The sequence below is a fragment of the Monodon monoceros genome, unplaced genomic scaffold (assembly GCF_005190385.1).
Source record: "Monodon monoceros isolate NGI ecotype Baffin Bay Population unplaced genomic scaffold, NGI_Narwhal_1 Super_Scaffold_12, whole genome shotgun sequence".
In the NCBI taxonomy this organism is placed as follows: Eukaryota; Metazoa; Chordata; class Mammalia; order Artiodactyla; family Monodontidae; genus Monodon; species Monodon monoceros.
Window position 1 is genome coordinate 155,114,826 of NW_021703768.1, and position 17,768 is coordinate 155,132,593.

At 38.2% G+C, this 17,768-nt stretch overlaps 1 protein-coding gene across 3 annotated transcripts in view; it reads right to left on the bottom strand.

Moving 5' to 3' along the window:
* Positions 1-10,020: 10,020 nt before the first annotated feature.
* Positions 10,021-17,768, bottom strand: part of PGBD2 (piggyBac transposable element derived 2) — a 59,981-nt gene continuing 52,233 nt past the window's right edge. For all 3 annotated transcript variants that reach the window (XM_029218914.1, XM_029218917.1, XM_029218916.1), the window contains exon 4: positions 10,021-10,324. In XM_029218914.1, coding sequence (XP_029074747.1) covers positions 10,210-10,324 — 115 coding nt within the window. In that variant the 3' untranslated portion in view covers positions 10,021-10,209. The remainder of the gene's footprint in view (positions 10,325-17,768) is intronic.

A 17,768-nucleotide genomic window follows, 5' to 3' on the forward strand; every position in this document is an offset into this window, starting at 1 on the left:
TTCCTAACTGCTCTAGCTAGGACTTCCAGTACCATGTTGAATTAGAGTGGTGCCAGTAAGCACCCTTCTCTTGTTCTTGATCATAGAGGAAAAGATTTCAGTCTTTCACTTTTTTGAGTATGATGTCAGCTGTGGGCTTGTCATATATTGCCTTTGTTATGTTGAGGTGTGTTTTTCCATACCAACTTTGTTGAGAGTTTTTATCCTGACAAAATTTTGAATTTTTTAATATGCTTTCTCTGCATCTATTGAGAAGATCACATGATTTTTATATTTCACTCTATTAATGTTGTATATCACATTTATTGATTTCCATAAATCATTCTTGCATCCTTGGAATAATCTCACTTGATCATTGCATATAATCCTTTTAGTGTCTTGTTAAATTCAGTTTGCTAGTATTTTGTTGAGAATTTTTGCATCTATATTAATTAAGGATATTGGCCCATAGTATTTCTTTCTTGCAATAGTGTCATTCTCTTGGTTTTGTATCAGGGTAATGCTGACCTGCTAAAATGAGTAAGAATGTTCTATTATCTTTAATTTTGGAAGAGTTTTAGAGAGACTGGCATTTTTGTAATTGTTAGAATTTAACTGTGAAACCATCTAATCCTGATCTTTTCTTTGTAGGGTTTTTTTTTTTTTGCTAGTTTGTTACATTTTTATAATTAGACAATTCATATAAGTACATTGGTTGTTTAGTAATATATTGTTTAGGCTCCACCTGTTGGTGTTTCTTACAGTTTTTTTTTTTTTCTGTAATTGATTTCTAATCTCATAGCATTGTGGTCAGAAAAGATGCTTGATATGATTTCAATTTTCTTAAATTTAATGAGGCTTGATTTGTGACCCAAGATGCGATCTATCCTGGAGAATGTTCCATGTGCACTTGAGAAGAAAGTGTATTCTGATGATTTCAGATAGAATGTCTTATAAATACGAATTAAATCTATCTGGTCTAATGTGTCATTTAAGGCTTATGTTTCCTTATTAGTTTTCTGTCTGGATGATCTATCCATTGGTGTAAGTGGGGTGTTAAAATTCCCCACTGTTATTGTGTTACTGTTGATTTCCCCTTTTGTGGCTGTTAGCATTTGCCTTATATATTGGGGTGCTCCTATGTTGGGTGCATATATATTTACCATTATTTCGTCTTCTTTTTGGATTGATCTCTTGATCATTATGTAGCAGCCTTCCTTGTTTCTTGTAACAGTCTTAATTTGAAAGTCTATTTTGTTTGATATGAGTATTGCCACTCCAGCATTTTTTGATTTCCATTTCCATGGAATATCTTTTTCCATCCCCTAACTTTCAGCCTGTATGTGTCCCTAGGTTTGAAGTGGGTCTCTTGTAGACAGCATATATATGGGTCTTGTTTTTGTATCCATTCAGCTATCCTGTGACTTTTGGCGGGAACATTTAATCCATTTACATTTAAGGTAATTATTGATATGTACGTTCCTATTACCATTTTCTTAATTGTTTTGGGTTTGTTTATGTAGGTTTTTTTCTTCTCTTGTGTTCCCTGCTAGCATTTTTTGTAGAGCTGATTTGGTGATGCTGAATTCTCTTAGCTTTTGTTTTTCTGTAAAGCTTTTGATTTCTCTGTCAAATCTGAATGAGATCCTTGCTGGGTAGAGTAATCTTGGTTGTGGTTTTTTCCTTTCATCACTTTAAACAAATCCTGCCGCACCCTTCTGGCCTGCAGACTTTCTGCTGAAAAATCAGCTAATAACCTTATTGGGATTCCCTTGTATGTTATTTGTTGCTTTTCCCTTGTTGCTTTTAATATTTTTTCTTAGTATTTAACTTTTGTGAGTTTGATTAATATGTGTCTTGCTGAGTTCCTTCTTGGGTTTATCCTGTATGGGATTCTCTGTGCTTCCTGGACTTGGGTGACTATTTTCTTTCCCATGTTAAGGAAGTTTCTGATTATAATCTCCTCAAATATTTTCTCAGACCCTTTCTCTTTCTCTTCTTCTTCTGGGACCCCTATGATTCAAATATTGGTGCATTCAGTGTTGTCCAAGAGGTCTGTGAGACTGTCCTCATTTCTTTTCATTCTTTTTCTTTATTCTGTTCAGTGACAGTGATTTCCAGCAGTCTATCTTCCAGCTCACTTATCCATTCTTCTGCCTCAGTTATTCTGCTATGGATTCCTTCTAGTGTATTTTTCATTGCAGTTATTATGTGGTTCATCACTGTTTGTTTGTTCTTTAGCTCTTCTAGGTCCTTGGTAAATATTTCTTGTATCTTCTCAATCTGTGCCTCCATTCTATTTCTGAGATCTTGGATCATCTTTATTACCATTACTCTGGATTCTTTATCAGGTAGATTGCCTATTTCCTCTTCATTTATTTGGTCTTGTGGGTTTTTACCTTGCTCCTTCATCTGCAGCATATTTCTCTGTCATCTCATTTTGTCTAACTTACTGTCTTTGTGGTCTCCTTTCCGCAGGCTGCAGGGTCATAGTTCCTCTTGCTTCTGGTGTCTGCCCCCTGGTGAGTGAGATTGGTCCACGTACTTGTGTAGGCTTCCTGGTGGGAGGGACTGGTCCCTGCACTCTGGGAGGTGGAGCTGAGTCTTGTCCCTCTGATGGGCAGGGCCATGTAAGGTGGTGTATTTTGGGGTGTCTGTGAGCTCAGCACAGCTTTAGGCAGTCTGTCTCCTGATGGGTGGGGCTGTTTCCTGTCTTGCTGTTGTTTGGCATGAGGTGTGCAGCACTGGAGCCTGCACTCAGTTGGGTGGAGCCAGGTCTTGGTGTTGAGATGGATACCTCCAGGAGAGCTCACACCATTTAATATTCCCTGCATCCAGGAATTCTCTGGAGATCCAGAATCCTGGACTCAGAGCTCTCACACTGGGGGCTCAGGCCCGTACTGTGGTCAAGGAACCAAGACCCCCACAAGCCACACAGTGTGATCAAAAAAAGGGGGGAGGGAAGAAAACAGACAAACAAAACCCAAGGCAAATGATAAAAATAAAACCTAAGTCACAAAGAGAAAAACAAATATAATATAATATTGCTTACATGTTGAATATAGAAAAATGATGCAATTGAACTTATTTGAAAAGCAGAAATAGAGACACAGACCTAGAGAATGGACATACGGATACTGGGGGGAGGGGGGTGGCAAGATGAATTGGGAGATTGAGATTGACATATATACACTACTTTGTATAAAATAGATAACTAATGTGAACCTACTGTATAGCATAGGGAACTGTACTCAATGCTCTGTGGTGACCTAGATGGGAAGGAAATCCAAAGAAGAGGGGATATATATATATATATGCATAGCTGATCCAATTTTCTGTACAGCAGAAACTAACACAATACTGTAAAGCAACTATACTTCAAAAAAATCAATGAAAAAACAAACAAAAAACACAAAGTAAACAAGGAAAAACTCCCTCTCGCGAGAGCACCAGAATCACAACTAACTGCTGAACAATCACCCACAGGAAGACACTGGAACTCACACACAAAAAATACCCCACATCCAAAGACAAAGGAGAAGTCACAGTGAGATGGTAGGAGGGGTGCAATCACAATAAAATCAAATCCCATAACCATTGGGTGGGTGACTCACAAGCTGGAGAACAATTATACCACAGAAGTCCACCCACTGGAGTGAAGGTTCTGAGCCCCACATCAGGCTTCCCAACTTGGAGGTCTGGCAAAGGGAGAAGGAATTCCCAGAAAATCAGACTTTGAAGGCTAGCGGAATTTGATTGCAGGACTTTGATAGGACCGGGGGGAACAGAGACTCCACTCATGGAGGGCATGCACAAAGTAGTGTGCACATCAGGACCCAGGGGGAAGGAAAGTACCCCATAGGAGACTGAACCAGACCTACCTGCTAGTGTTGGAGGGTCTCCTGTAAAGGTGGGGGTTGGCTGTGGCTCACCATGGGGACAAGGACACAGGCAGCAGAAGTTCTGAGAAGTACTTCTTGGAGTGAGCCCTCCTGGAGTCGACCATTAGCCCCACCAAAGAACCTGTAGGCTCCAGTGCTGTGTCACCTCAGGCCAAACAACCAACAGGGAGGGAACTCAGCCCCACCCAACAACAGAGAATCAGATTCAAGTTTTACTGAGACAACATTAAATGCAACAACATTCACATTATAGGGATCCCAGAAGCAGAAGAGAGAGAGAAAAGCCAGAGAAAATATTTGAAGAGATTAGAGTCAAAAACTTCCCTAACATGGGAAAGGAAATACCCACCTAAGTCCAGGAAGTGCAGAGTCCTAGGCAGGATAAACCCAAGGAGAAACATGCTGAAACATATAGTAATCAAACTGACAAAAATTAAAGACAAAGAAAAATTATTAAAAGCAACAAGGGGAAAATGACAAATAACATACAATGGACTTCCCATAAGGTTATTAGCTGATTTCTCAGCATAAATTCTACAAGCCAGAAGGGAGTACACAATACATTTAAAGTGATGAAAAGGAAGAACCTACAACCAAGATTATTCTACCTGGAAAACATCTCATTCAGATTTGATGTAGTAATCAAAAGTTTTATAGACAAGCAAAGCTAAAAGAATTCAGCATCACCAAAGCAGCTCTACAACAGTTGCTAAAGAAACTTCTCTAAGTGGGAAACACAAGAGAAGAAAAGGACCTACAAAAACACACCCAAACCAATGAACAAAATGGTAATAGGAACATAAATATTGATAATTACCTTAAATGTGAATGGATTAAATGTTCCAACCAAAAGACACGGGCTCCTTGAATGCATAGAAAAACAAGACCCATATTTATGTTGTCTACAAGTGACCCGCTTCAGACCAGGGACACACACAGACTGAAAGTGAGAGGATGGAAGAAGATATTCCATGCAAATGGAAATCAAAAGAAAGCTGGAGTAGCAGTACTCATATCAGATAAAGAAACTTTAAAATAAAGGCTATTACAAGAGACAAGGATGTATACTAAATAATGATCAAGGTATCAATCCAAGAAGAAGATATAACAATTATAAATACATATGTACCCAACATAAGAGAAGCTCAATGCATAAGGCAAATGTTAACAGTTATAAAAGAGGAAATCAACAGTAACACAGTAGTAGTGGGGGACTTTAACACTTCACTTATACCAATGGACAGATCATCCAGACAGAAAATTAATAAGGAAACACAAGCTTTAAATGACACAATAGACCAGATAGATTTAATTGATATTTATAGGACATTCCATCCAAAAACAGCAGATTACACTTTCTTCTCAAATGCACACGGAACATTCTCCAGGTTAGATCACATCTTGGGTTACAAATCAAGCCTTGGTAAATTTAACAAAATTGAAATCATGTCAAGCATCTTTTCTGACCACAATGCTATGAGATTAGAAATAAATTACAGGGAAGAAAAGGTAAAAAACACAAACACTTGGAGGCTACACAATATGTTACTAAATAACCAAGAGGTAACTGAAGAAATCAGAAATACCTAGAGAAAAATGACAATGAAAACATGACAATCCAAAACCTATGGGATGCAGAAAAAGCAGTTCTAAGAGGGAATTTTATAGCAATACAATCCTACCTCAAGAAAAAAGAAAAATCTCAAGCAATCTAAATCTTACACCTAAATGAACTAGAGAAAGAAGAACAACAACAAAAAAAACCCCAAAGTTAGTAGAAGGAAAGAAATCATAAAGATCAGAGCAGAAATAAATGAAATAGAAACAAAACAATAGCAAAGATCAATAAAACTAAAACCTGGTTCTTTGAGAAGATGAACAAAATTGCTAAACCTTTAGCCAGACTCATCAAGAAAAAGAGGGAGAAGATTCAAATCAATAAAATTAGAAATGAAAAAGGAGAAGTTACAATGGACACTGCAGAAGTACAAAGCATCATTAGAGACTACTACAAGCAACACTACACCAATAAAATGGACAACTAGAAGAAATGGACAAATTCTTAGAAAGGTGTAACCTCCCAAGATTGAACCAGGAAGAAATAGAAAATATGAACAGACCAATCACAAGTAATGAAATTGAAACTGTGATTAAAAATCTTCCAACAAACAAAAGTCCAGGATCAGATGGCTTCACAGGTGAATTCTATCAAACATTTAGGGAAGAGGTAACACCCATCCTTCTCAAACTCTTCCAAAAATTTGTAGAGGAAGGGACACTCCCAAATTCATTCTACAAGGCCACCATCATCCTATACCAAAACCAGACAAAGATACTACAAAAAAGAAAACTACAGACCAATATCACTGATGAATATAGATGCAAAAATCCTCAACAAAATACTAGCAAACAGAATCCAACAGAATATTAAAAGGACCATACACCATTATCAACTGGGATTTATCCCAGGGATTCAAGGATTTTTCAATATATGCAAATCAGTCAATGTGATACACCATATTAACAAACTGAAGAATAAAAACCATCATCTCAATAGATGCACAAAAAGCTTTTGACAAAATTCAATACAAATTTTTGATGAAAACTCTCCAGAAAGAGGGTATGGAGGGAACCTACTTCAACATAATAAAGGCCATATATGACAAACCCACATGAAACATCGTTCTCAATATAGAAAAACTCAAATCATTTCCTCTAAGATCAGGAACAAGACAAGAATGTCCATGCTCACCACTATTAATCAACTCAACTTTGGAAGTCCTAGCCACAGCAATCAGAGAAGAGAAAGAAATAAATGGAATACAAATAGGAAAAGACGAATTAAGACTGTCACTGTTTGCAGATGACATGATATTATACATAGATAATCCTAAAGATGCTACCAGAAAACTACTAGAATTAATCAACGAATTTGGTAAAGTTGCAGGATAGAAAATTAATGCACAGGAATCTCTTGCATTCCTATACACTAACAACAAAATATCAGATAGAGAAATTAAGGAAACAATCCCATTCGCCATTGCCACAAAAATAATAAAATACCTAGGAATAAACCTTCCTAAGGAGGTAAAAGACCTGTACTCAGAAAACTATAAGACACTGATGAAAGAAATCAAATATGACACAAACAGATGGAGAGATATGCCATGTTCTTGGATTGGAAGAATCAATATTTTGAAAATGACTATACTACCCAAAGCAATCGACAGATTCAATGCAATCCCTATCAAATTACCAATGGCATTTTTCACAGAACTAGAACAAAAAATATTATAATATGTATGGAGACACAAAAGACCCCGAATAGCCAAAGCAATCTTGAGGGGAAAAAACAGAGCTGGAGGAATCAGACTTCCTGATTTCAGACTATACTACAAAGCTATAGTAATCAAGACAATATGGTACTGGCACAAAAACAGAAATATCAATCAATGGAACAGGACAGAAAACCCAGAGATAAACCCATGTACCTATGGTCAACTAATCTATGACAAAGGAGGCAAGGATATACAATGGAGTAAAGACAGTCTCTTCAATAAGTGGTGCTGGGAAACCTGGACAGTGGCATGTAAAAGAATGAAATTAGAACAGTCCCTAACACCATACACAAAAATAAACTCAAAATGGATTAAAGACCTAAATGTAAGACCAAACACTATAAAACTCTTAGAGGAAAACACAGGAAGAACACTCTTTGGCATAAATCATAGCAAGATCATTTTTGACCCACCTCCTAAAGTAATGGAAATAAAAACAAAATTAAAAAATGGGACCTAATGAAACTTAGAAGGTTTTGCACTGCAAAGGAAACTATAAGTAAAACAAAAAGACAACTTTCAGAATGGGAGAAAATATTTGTAAATGAATCAATGGACAAAGGATTAATCTCCAAAATATATAAATAGCTCATGCAGCTCAATATTAAAAAAACAAACAACCCAATCAAAAAATGGGCAGAGGACCTAAGTAGACATTTCTCCAAAGAAGACATACAGATTGCCATGAGACACATGAAAAGATGCTCAACATCACTAATTATTAGAGAAATGCAAATCAAAACTACAATGAGGTATCACCTCACACCGGTTAGAATGGGCATCATCAAAAAATCTACAAACAGCAAATGCTGGAGAGGGTGTGGAGAAAAGGGAACCTTCTTGCACTGTTGGCGGGAATGTCAATTGATACAACCACTATGGAGAACAGTATGGAGGTTTCTTAAGAAACTAAAAGTACAATTACCATATGACTCAGCAATCCCATTACTGGGCATATACCCAGGGAAAAACATAATTCAAAAAGACACATGCACCCCAATGTTCATTGCAGCACTATTTACAATAGCCAGGTAATGGAAACAACCTAAATGCCCATTGACAGACAGATGGATAAAGAAGATGTGGTACATATATACATTTGTAGAGACGTGGATGGGCCTAGAGACTGTCATACAGAGTGAGGTAAGTCAGAAAGAGAAAAACAAATATCGTATATTAATGTACATGTTGAATCTAGAAATATGGTACAGATGAACCAGTTTGCAAGGCAGAAATAGAGACACAGATGTATAGGAGAAACATATGGACACCAAGGGGGGAAAGTGTGGGCGGGTGTTGGTGGTGGTATGAATTGGGAGATTGGGATTGACATATATACACTAATATGTATAAAATAGATAACTAATAGGAACCTGCTGTATAAAAAATGTAAAATAAAATAAAATTCAAAAAAACCCAAACAAACAGAAGAATCCAAAAATGAAAACAAGACAGAACTAACAAAAACAAAACAAAAACAGAAAGCAAGCTAAAAAAAAACAAATATAAAAGAAACACACAAAAACGATCAAAAAAAGAATAAAAAGATAAAAACAAAACAAAAAACAGAAATGAGAATAAACAACAACAAAAAAAACAAAGCCGAAAAAAGCCCCACAAAACAGTAAAATAAAACTAGAAAAATAAAAATATATTAAATTTTTAAAAAGAAATAATAAATAATTAAAAAATAAAACAACAACAACAGAATGAAACAACAAAACCAAAATATTTCACTGGCGCCTCCACTGTCAGTGTCCTTGCCCCCACCATGAGCCACAGCCAACCCCACCTCCCCAGGAGTCCCTCCAATACCTCTAGGTAGGTCTCTGGACCTGCTCTGGGCACTGTCAGGGCAGGTCATACTCTGACTTGTCCCAACTCCTGCATGTACTTGCCCTCAAAGTCCATAGCTGCTAAAGCTTGACTGGTCTCAGTTGTGGGAGCGCTGTTGTCCATTCAGATATTCCACAGACACAGGGTTTACCAAGCTGATTGCAGAGATTTAATCCATAGTTTGTGCAGCTGCAAGGAGAGATTTCTATTCCTCTTCCTTAGCTCCACAGCCCCTGGATCTCAGCATTGGTTTTGGCCCCACCTCTGCATGTGGGCCCCGCCTCAGGTGTCTGTTCCCTGCCCAGGCGAGAGCGGGCAAAAGCAGTGGCTGACTGGCACATGCTTGCTCAGTTAGGTGGGAGGGGCAAGAGGAAGTGACAAATTGGGGCACGTGTGCTTGCTCAGGCAAGAGAGGGATAAGCTGGCCATGACTGGGACGTGCACACTCACTCTGATGGGAGCCCCCTGTAGTTCCCCTGGAGGCAGGAGCCAGTAGGAAGCTGAAACAGACTGGGGCACATGCACTCATTCAGGCATGAGGGGGGCAAGGCGGCAATGACTGGGGCGCATGCACTTGCTCTGTTGGGAGTCCTTCCCAGTGCCCACAGAGATAGGGACTGGCATGTGGGAAGATAGGTTGTAATAGCGGCCCTACCCCTTGCTCGCCACTCAGCAATGGCACCTCGCTTCCAAGGCAGTCTGCACTTCCTCCAGGAGCATTCCCACCTGCAGAGCTCCTTGCTCCCATCCCCTCAGGCTGTTTCTGCACAGCTGAGCTCCTTACTCCCATCCCTTCAGGCTGTCTCCATGCAGCCAACAGCAGTCCTCTCCCCAGGTCCACTCTCTTAACTCCACACTTCAGCAAACAGCCCCTGCCAGCATTGGTGGATATCCATCTCAGGCTGGGGTGCACAGGGCTGTGGCACAGACTGTCAGTGCAAGTCTCACTCTGTCCTGACCACTGCCCAGCCACTGCACTTTCTTCCGATAGCCCCCAAAGCCCTCCTCTATTTCAGCATATTTCGCCACCAGTGAGGGGGCCTTCCTGGATGCCATAACCTCTCCTTTCCTTCAGCACACCCCCCACCTCGCACCAAGGGTGTGGGTCCCATCTTGTTTCCTCTTTTCTTTTTCTTCCCTTTCTCTCCTTCATCTTACCTGTTTATGCGGGGACCTTTTCTTGTCCTTTTAGGTGTCATAGTTCCTCTGCTAGTGTTTAGCAGGTGCTCTGTGTGAATTGTTCCACTGGTAGATGTATTCTTGATATACCTGTAAGGAAAAGTGAACCCCAGTTCCTCCTATTCTGCCAACTTGACCCAACCTCTCTCATAGTGGTTTTGATTTGCATTTCCCTGATGAGATTAGCAACGTTGAGCATCTTTTCATGTGCCTGTTGGCCACCTGCATGTCCTCTTTGGAAAAATGTCTATTCAGGTCTTCTGCCCATTTTTTAATAGGGTTGTTTGTTATTTTGATGTTGTCCTATCAGCTGTTTGTATATACCCTTATCAATCATATCATTTGCAAGTATTTTCTCCCATTCAGTAGGTTGTCTTTTCGTTTTGTCAGTGGTTTCCTTTGCATCCAAAATCTTTTAAGGGGCTTCCCTGATGGTCCAGTGGTTAAGACTCCATGCTCCCAGTGCAGGGGGCCCAGGTTTGATTGCTGTTCAGGGAACTAGATCCTGCATGCCACAACTGAGTTTCCTCATGCTGCAACTAAAGATCCCACACACCACAACAAAGGTCCTGCGTGCTGCAACTAAGACCCAGTGCAGCCAAATAAAGAAATAAATAAAAACCAAAAGACAAAAGCTTTTTCATTTAACTAGGTCCCATTTGTTTATTTTTGCTTTTATTTCTTTTGCCTTAGGAGGCAGATCCAAAAAATATTGCTACAATATATAAATAATATTCACTTTATATATTTATGTGCTCCAGTGTTGGATGCATATATATTTACTATCATTATATTTGCTCAATGAATTGACCCCTTCATCAGTATATAGTAACCTTCTTTGTCTCTAGTGACAAATTTTTAATGAAAGTCTATTTTATCTGCTCTAAGTAGGGTCACCCCTGCTCTCTTTTTTTAATCATTTTATGGAATATCTTTTCCCATTCCTTCACTTGTAGTTTATGTGTGACCTTAATAAAGTGAATCTCTTTTAGGCAGCATATCGTTGGTTCCTGTTTCCTTCTTTAATCTATTCAGTCATTCTGTGTCTTTTGATTGGAAATTTTTAAAATTTTATTTAAAGTAATTATTGATTGGGAAGAACTTACTATTAGCATTTTGTTAATTATTTCTGACTGTTTCATAGTTCCTTTTCTTCCCTTTTTGCTGTTCTCCTCTGTGATTTGTTGACATTTTTGTAATGGTAAATTTTTTTTTTTCCTTCCCTTAATCTTTTGTGGATCTACTAGGCTTTCCTTTGTGGTTACCATAAGGCTTACCTAAAACATACTATAGTGATAATAGTCTATTTAAAGATGATAAAAACTTAACTTTGATTTCAATCAAGACCTCTACACTTCAACCTCTCTCACCTCAGAGACCACTGCTCATTTTGAGACATCCTTTCAACTTGACTCTCACCTTCTGATTCCAGCAGTCTTTTCTTCTCTTTGCTCTTTGATGTACTGCACTATCCATTCTAGTTTTTCTATAGCCTGCCTTCATCATTCCACATTTGTAAGCATTTACTGTACTAACACCATCTTGAATTATTTTAACTTGAGTTTGCCATCCTTTCATGCTGGGACCCTAGCTGATACAAGGTTGAAGCCTAAATTTTGATAAGTTCTCTATTGTTTTAACACCCACTCCTTTCATTCACTAATTAGATTTCTAGGGAGGGTAGAGACACCTACATGGCACCTGACATGATATTCTCTTGGTCCCTATTGTCCTTAACTCTCCCCTGCTTCACCTAGTATATTTACCCATCCTTCAACCACCAGAAAAGACAACCTGGGATCTTCCTGTGGAAAATTTACGTAGATTACATCTCACCTCAATTATAGCTTAGCTAATTTTGCAGAGCATTCTTTGGATTTTCATAGAAGACACTGTGGGTTTCTGGCTACATCACTAGAGTATTATGTTTTATTATAATTATGAATATATCTCCCTTTATCCCTAGTCTAGATTCATTTCATATTCTTGAATATTAACATTCTGAGCCTTTTATTGCTTTATATCAATTTTGTAGCACCAGGCTTGATACAAAGTAGACACATAACAAATTTTCCTTTAATGAATGAGTGAATGAATTAATATTTTGCGTATTAATTAATTAATTAATTACACCACCATATTGCTAATGGCAGAGAACAGAGAATGTGTTTCCTATAATCAGGGGTATGGCCCACATCAAGTTGAAGATTCCATTGAAGCAGTCTATTTAATACACAATCTGTTTAATACAAAAAGTTAACAGTTCTCTCAAAATAGCCTAAAAGAGGAAAACTCTGCTTCTAAATCCCTATCCAGTAATTTCTGTTTGTTCAACCTAGTGCCAAGTTTTTAACAACTTTCTCATCAGACTAGAAAAAACAGCATTTGTGTTTAATTATTATGGTAAGTGAAGTCCTTTTATGGGCCACAGGACAGGGCTTTCTCTTGCTCAAGTGTAAAGGCAAGACAGTATAAACGCAGCATGAATTTGACCCTTCTAAGTCTCAATAACATCTGTCTCCTTAAATAGTTTCTCATAATATTACACCAAGGTAGATTGAAAAAAAAAAGTTTATATGTTGCATTCATGAGAATATATTTCTCTAAATTCCTCTCCCCCTATTATTCATTCTTGGAGGATTCAGTTGATCTTTTTGCCACAACTCTTTCTTCCACCGATACCATATGTTAATCTTTCAAATTATCCTTTGTATATTTGTTTATTTTGAATTATTAATGTAGTTATTTGAAATGAAAGCAAGGGAAATCTAGTACAGAAAATTATTCTGTCATTAGGAAGGTATGAGTGATGATTTTAAAATAGACATTTCAGTGTTGTGTTGGGTTGTCTGCCATCAGACCCTTGAAACATTAGCTCACATTTAATAGGTTGACAGTTGGGTCAGGCATATATGGCATATATTATGTGCATTGATATTCTACAGAATAAAGTTAATTAGCTTATAGTATGATCAAATGGGTAAGTTTTCAAAGCCATAGTTGACCTTGCCTCTAACTGATAGAATTAACTTACCAAAGGAGCCCATCAAAGGTTGACTGAATAATGTAAATGACAATAAGGTGAATTCTGAATTGTACCAAAATTCAAGACCCATAAAACCTGAGAAATGTGATTCAAGGGAGACTGAGGAAAGAGAGTGCTTCTAAGAATGGCTAATTCTCTTTAGAGATTGTTTTACAGCATTCAATTCTAATTCTCCAAGGACTTGTTAATTAAAGCCTAAGAGAATATTTCCTCCAGAAAACTGATGTACGGCCCACATTTCCTCAATTATGTAAAATAAATCTAAATGTAAGCTTCACTCACCAAACACTCTGAACCTTTTATTTATTTATAACAATGAACACTGGCCCACCCATCCTGGAGAGATAGAGTGGGTTCTTGACTGAGCATTGCCCCAGTCAAGAAGGTCCTTATTTCAGATATAAATGCCATACCCTTCACATTACAAGGATGCTCAGCTCTGGGGACATAGAGAGCTGAACATGCCTCACAACATGGTATGACTTAAAGTGAATTAGAGCATTGGGATCCAGACAAGTTGTGTATGATTATTGGTTTATTTTTGACTTTTAAAGTTTGACAATTAACTATAACTGTAAGAAACAATTCCCACTGGGCTCAAGTCCTTCTGAACTAATTATAGGCAGTAAATACCTAGGGAGATAAAGCCCCATGGGTCACACAAGGCAAATGGTCACAAGAGGGTATGAATTGATATTGGCAGACCTGAACTTGAGAAGCTGGCTTGCATCTCTCCTCTCCACTAAAGAGTCTTTCACTCCTGGAATTTTCATATGGGATGATTTCTTCACCATCAAGCAAAAGCATTCTCCAGTTGGTAACAGGAAAGCCTGAACACCTGTCTGCTTGAATATCAGGTTTAATGATACTTCCTCTTTGCTTTCTAGGTGGTGACAGCAATGAATATAGGCTCTCTCACTTCCCTCTTAATGCTGAGAAGCTAGAATACTTGGGATGATGGGACAAAGGGCTGAAAGCACCTATAATTCAGGCCACTGTCTGTGTTTAAAAAAAAATAAAACTAATAGTAAACATAGTTAAGTATGTAGCGATAGCGATGTAGGGAGAAAACAGATAGGAGTATAGAATTAAGAATTACAGAAATTTGAAATGGCTTCCCCCAAGAGACCAGAAAGGATAGTTTGAAGAAAGATTATGGTTATTTACTCCAAATTTAAAAGAAAAGAGAGTGGAGTTTCTCTAAGAAATTTAAGAATCTATAAATGATCCACTAATTGTATTTATTACAATTCAGTAGCAGCATGTCTTTTACCTTGTTGTAGCCTGGAATGAGTCACCATTGTTGTATCTACTTTTCCTCATATTTAAAATTGGAACGGCATTCCTCACAGGGCTGCCATGAGAATGGCATGAACTTATAGAAAAAACCCTTGGTAAATGGAAAGCTACACAGGTAAACTTTTAAATGTAATTTCAAAGGAGATCAGCCTTTGGTTCTCATTTAGAGGTCAACTAAATCACTCATAAAATATAACATTTGTTCTAGAGACTGGAGATTAAACAGGACAGAAAAAATTATGTCCTTGAGTTTCAAAAGTTAATCTACAGTATGAGCATTTTGGTGTTTATTTAAAGTACTTCTACTAGGACCCCACTCCCAGAAATTCTCACTCAGTAGGTGCAGGGTAAGACCCAGAAATATGTATGTCAAATAAGAACTCTGCCTTCCAGTACTTCGGTTAATGCATTTAAGAAACCTTGAATTGGAGCAAATATTTTATCACTGAGTGGCTACTTAATGATTCTTGTCCCTCAATTCCTTAAGGGTAAACAGAATTAAATGATATATTTTGCTCCCTGAGACAAAGCAAACACCATACTTTGAAGAAGAAACAGGTGCCTGAGAAAAACACCACCAATCCTACAGTTTCTTTATTTTGTAGAGCAACAGACATCATGAAGTTTTTATTCCTGTTTACCTGAATGTTCAATATTTGGAAAATGAACATGATCCAGAAGAGATAATAGACAGTTGAAAGGACTCAACTAAAGGACAGAGGTGAGTGAGAAGTGAGGAAATATTTTCTTCAAAGCAAAGTCTTCAATATAAAGATAATTACAATGCACCAGGAGAATTTTTTTGTCAATCGGTCATAAACCTAGTTTTGTAAAGGAGAACAGAAAGGATCAGAAGGAGACCACAGTGGATTGCTTTGATGACTATCATGAAACCAGATGAGGGGTAATAAATTCCTTATTCCTCATGATCATAGCAATTAATTGGGTAGAGATTGATCTGTTTTTACATTTTTTCCCAGAGCAGTGATGTTTTGTTGATCCCTCAACAAAATCAAACAGGCAGAATTCTCCAAGAAAGAAAGGGAAATTATAGATTCCTCTGTTAAGATTTCACACCTGTAAGGAGAGGCAGTTGCATCTAAGTAAAAGAAACTGAACTAATTCTTTTTTTTTTTTTTTTTTTTTGTGGTATGCGGGCCTCTCACTGTTGTGGCCTCTCCCGCTGCGGAGCACAGGCTCCGGACGTACAGGCTCAGCGGCCATGGCTCACGTGCCCAGCTGCTCCGCAGCACGTGGGATCCTCCCGGACCGGGGCACAAACCCGTGTCCCCAGCATCGGCAGGCGGACTCTCAACCACTGCGCCACCAGGGAAGCCCTGAACTAATTCTTTGACTTTTCCTACATTCTACTCTCTTACTTTGAGCCACCAGGAGATAAATGAAAATGAGATTTTTTTTTTTTTCATTCTGAGGCAGGGCAACCCAGGAAGAAAGAGTATGAGGAACAGTAATGAGAGCAAATTTCAAAGATAAAGCACTCTTCTGTAATCTTACAGACAGGGAATGTGGTTGGTGATAATCTGAGAAGGCAGCATTATGGAACATGAGTGTGGAGTAGTGACGAAGAGAAAGGTAAATACCAGTGTGTGTGGGAGACTTTACTGGTGGGGAAAGTAGTAAGTAGGTGATGGACCAAAGATTAAAGGAGCAACTAGGCATTAAAGAATGAAAGGTGGGGAGGGCTAAGACGGTGATTGCACTGTGATTGGAGAAATGTCATGTTCTGCCCCAAATCCCTTGCCCAAGAGTCAGCTTTGACCACAGCAGAAGTAGCACCACATTTATGTCTTTGAGTATTTCAGATCAAAAAGCAGATCCATCTCAGCAGAGGTGGGGGAGAGGTGTTTAGAAAGCCCCACCACAAACAAAGTGTCATAGGGAGAATGGTGCCAGAATGTCAGAGGGCACCAGGCACCAAGTTAAGAGACACTGTTTTGGGGGAAGTGTGGCATGATAAACTTGACCTATTTTACAATGTTGTGAAGGTCAAGCATATATGTATCAGCCAGTGAGGCAATCATTAGAGTATATACTCCCTGGTGCCTTAAAATCAAACAACATATTCAAGGCTTTGACTGTTCTTCATGTCAATGTTTTCTGAGGTAGAAAGTAAGGGTCTGTACTCACATTACAGCAACGTAAGTGTCCTATGTCAAAGAAAGGCATTGGTGACAGTGGGAATCAGTATCATTATGACTAGCTATAGCTTTGACCAAAGAGCACTCTCTCTCAAGATGGTGTGCTCACAGGCATTGACCCTGCAGAAGCTCTTCACCCATCCCACTGCTCTGTAGACTAACGTTTAATGAAAGGTAAAAAATGAATGATTATAAAAATGCTTAACACACCAATTCTGGGCATATCCTGAAATAATAAAATGATATGTAAAATTACAGGATCTTTTTTCTCATTCAACCCTGTATAGCTGAATTGGCCCTTTTAAAAAACACACAAGAATAATTTCAGAAATTTGCCATGCATAAAACTTTGTAAATAAATTACTTGAAAGTATATCAGTTCAGACATTGCAAATACCATGAATCGGTAATACAGAGAGTATAGTTACATAATCTATATTCTGGGTGATCCATGTTTTTGTCATATGCAGTCTTGTGTACCCTTCCATTTATAGTCTCTCTACATGAGACTGCCACTGTATGTCCGTTTAGAGCATTTATCATCATGGATGCAGATGTGAATAACTAAAATGACCATGTTGAAAGAGGTCTAGAAAACGATTAAAAGCTGTGTGCTGGATACTGTGCCTTCTAGACCACCATTTTGGGTAACTTGAAACAAATCTCTGAGTCTCTATGAGCCTCACTCTCTTCATGCATAAAAGAATAAAGGCAGACTGGGTGATCCCAAGATCACTTCAATCACTGAAAAGTCCATACTTCCATAACATAAATAAATAAATAAAATGAGATTCTAAGAACAAATACTATTTTTGGCACAGAGTCAGGCCAGGGTGTCAGTGGCTTGATATAGTGTGACAATGACATAAATGACACATTATGGTCATATTTTTCAATGTACACCAGCAGAACACATGAATGTGCTGGATAGAGAGGGGGAAATGAGGAAAAAAGAGTCAAAGATAACCCCTAGGAACTGGTCCTGTGCAATGGATGAATGGTCCTGAATTTGACTAAAATGAAAAGACTA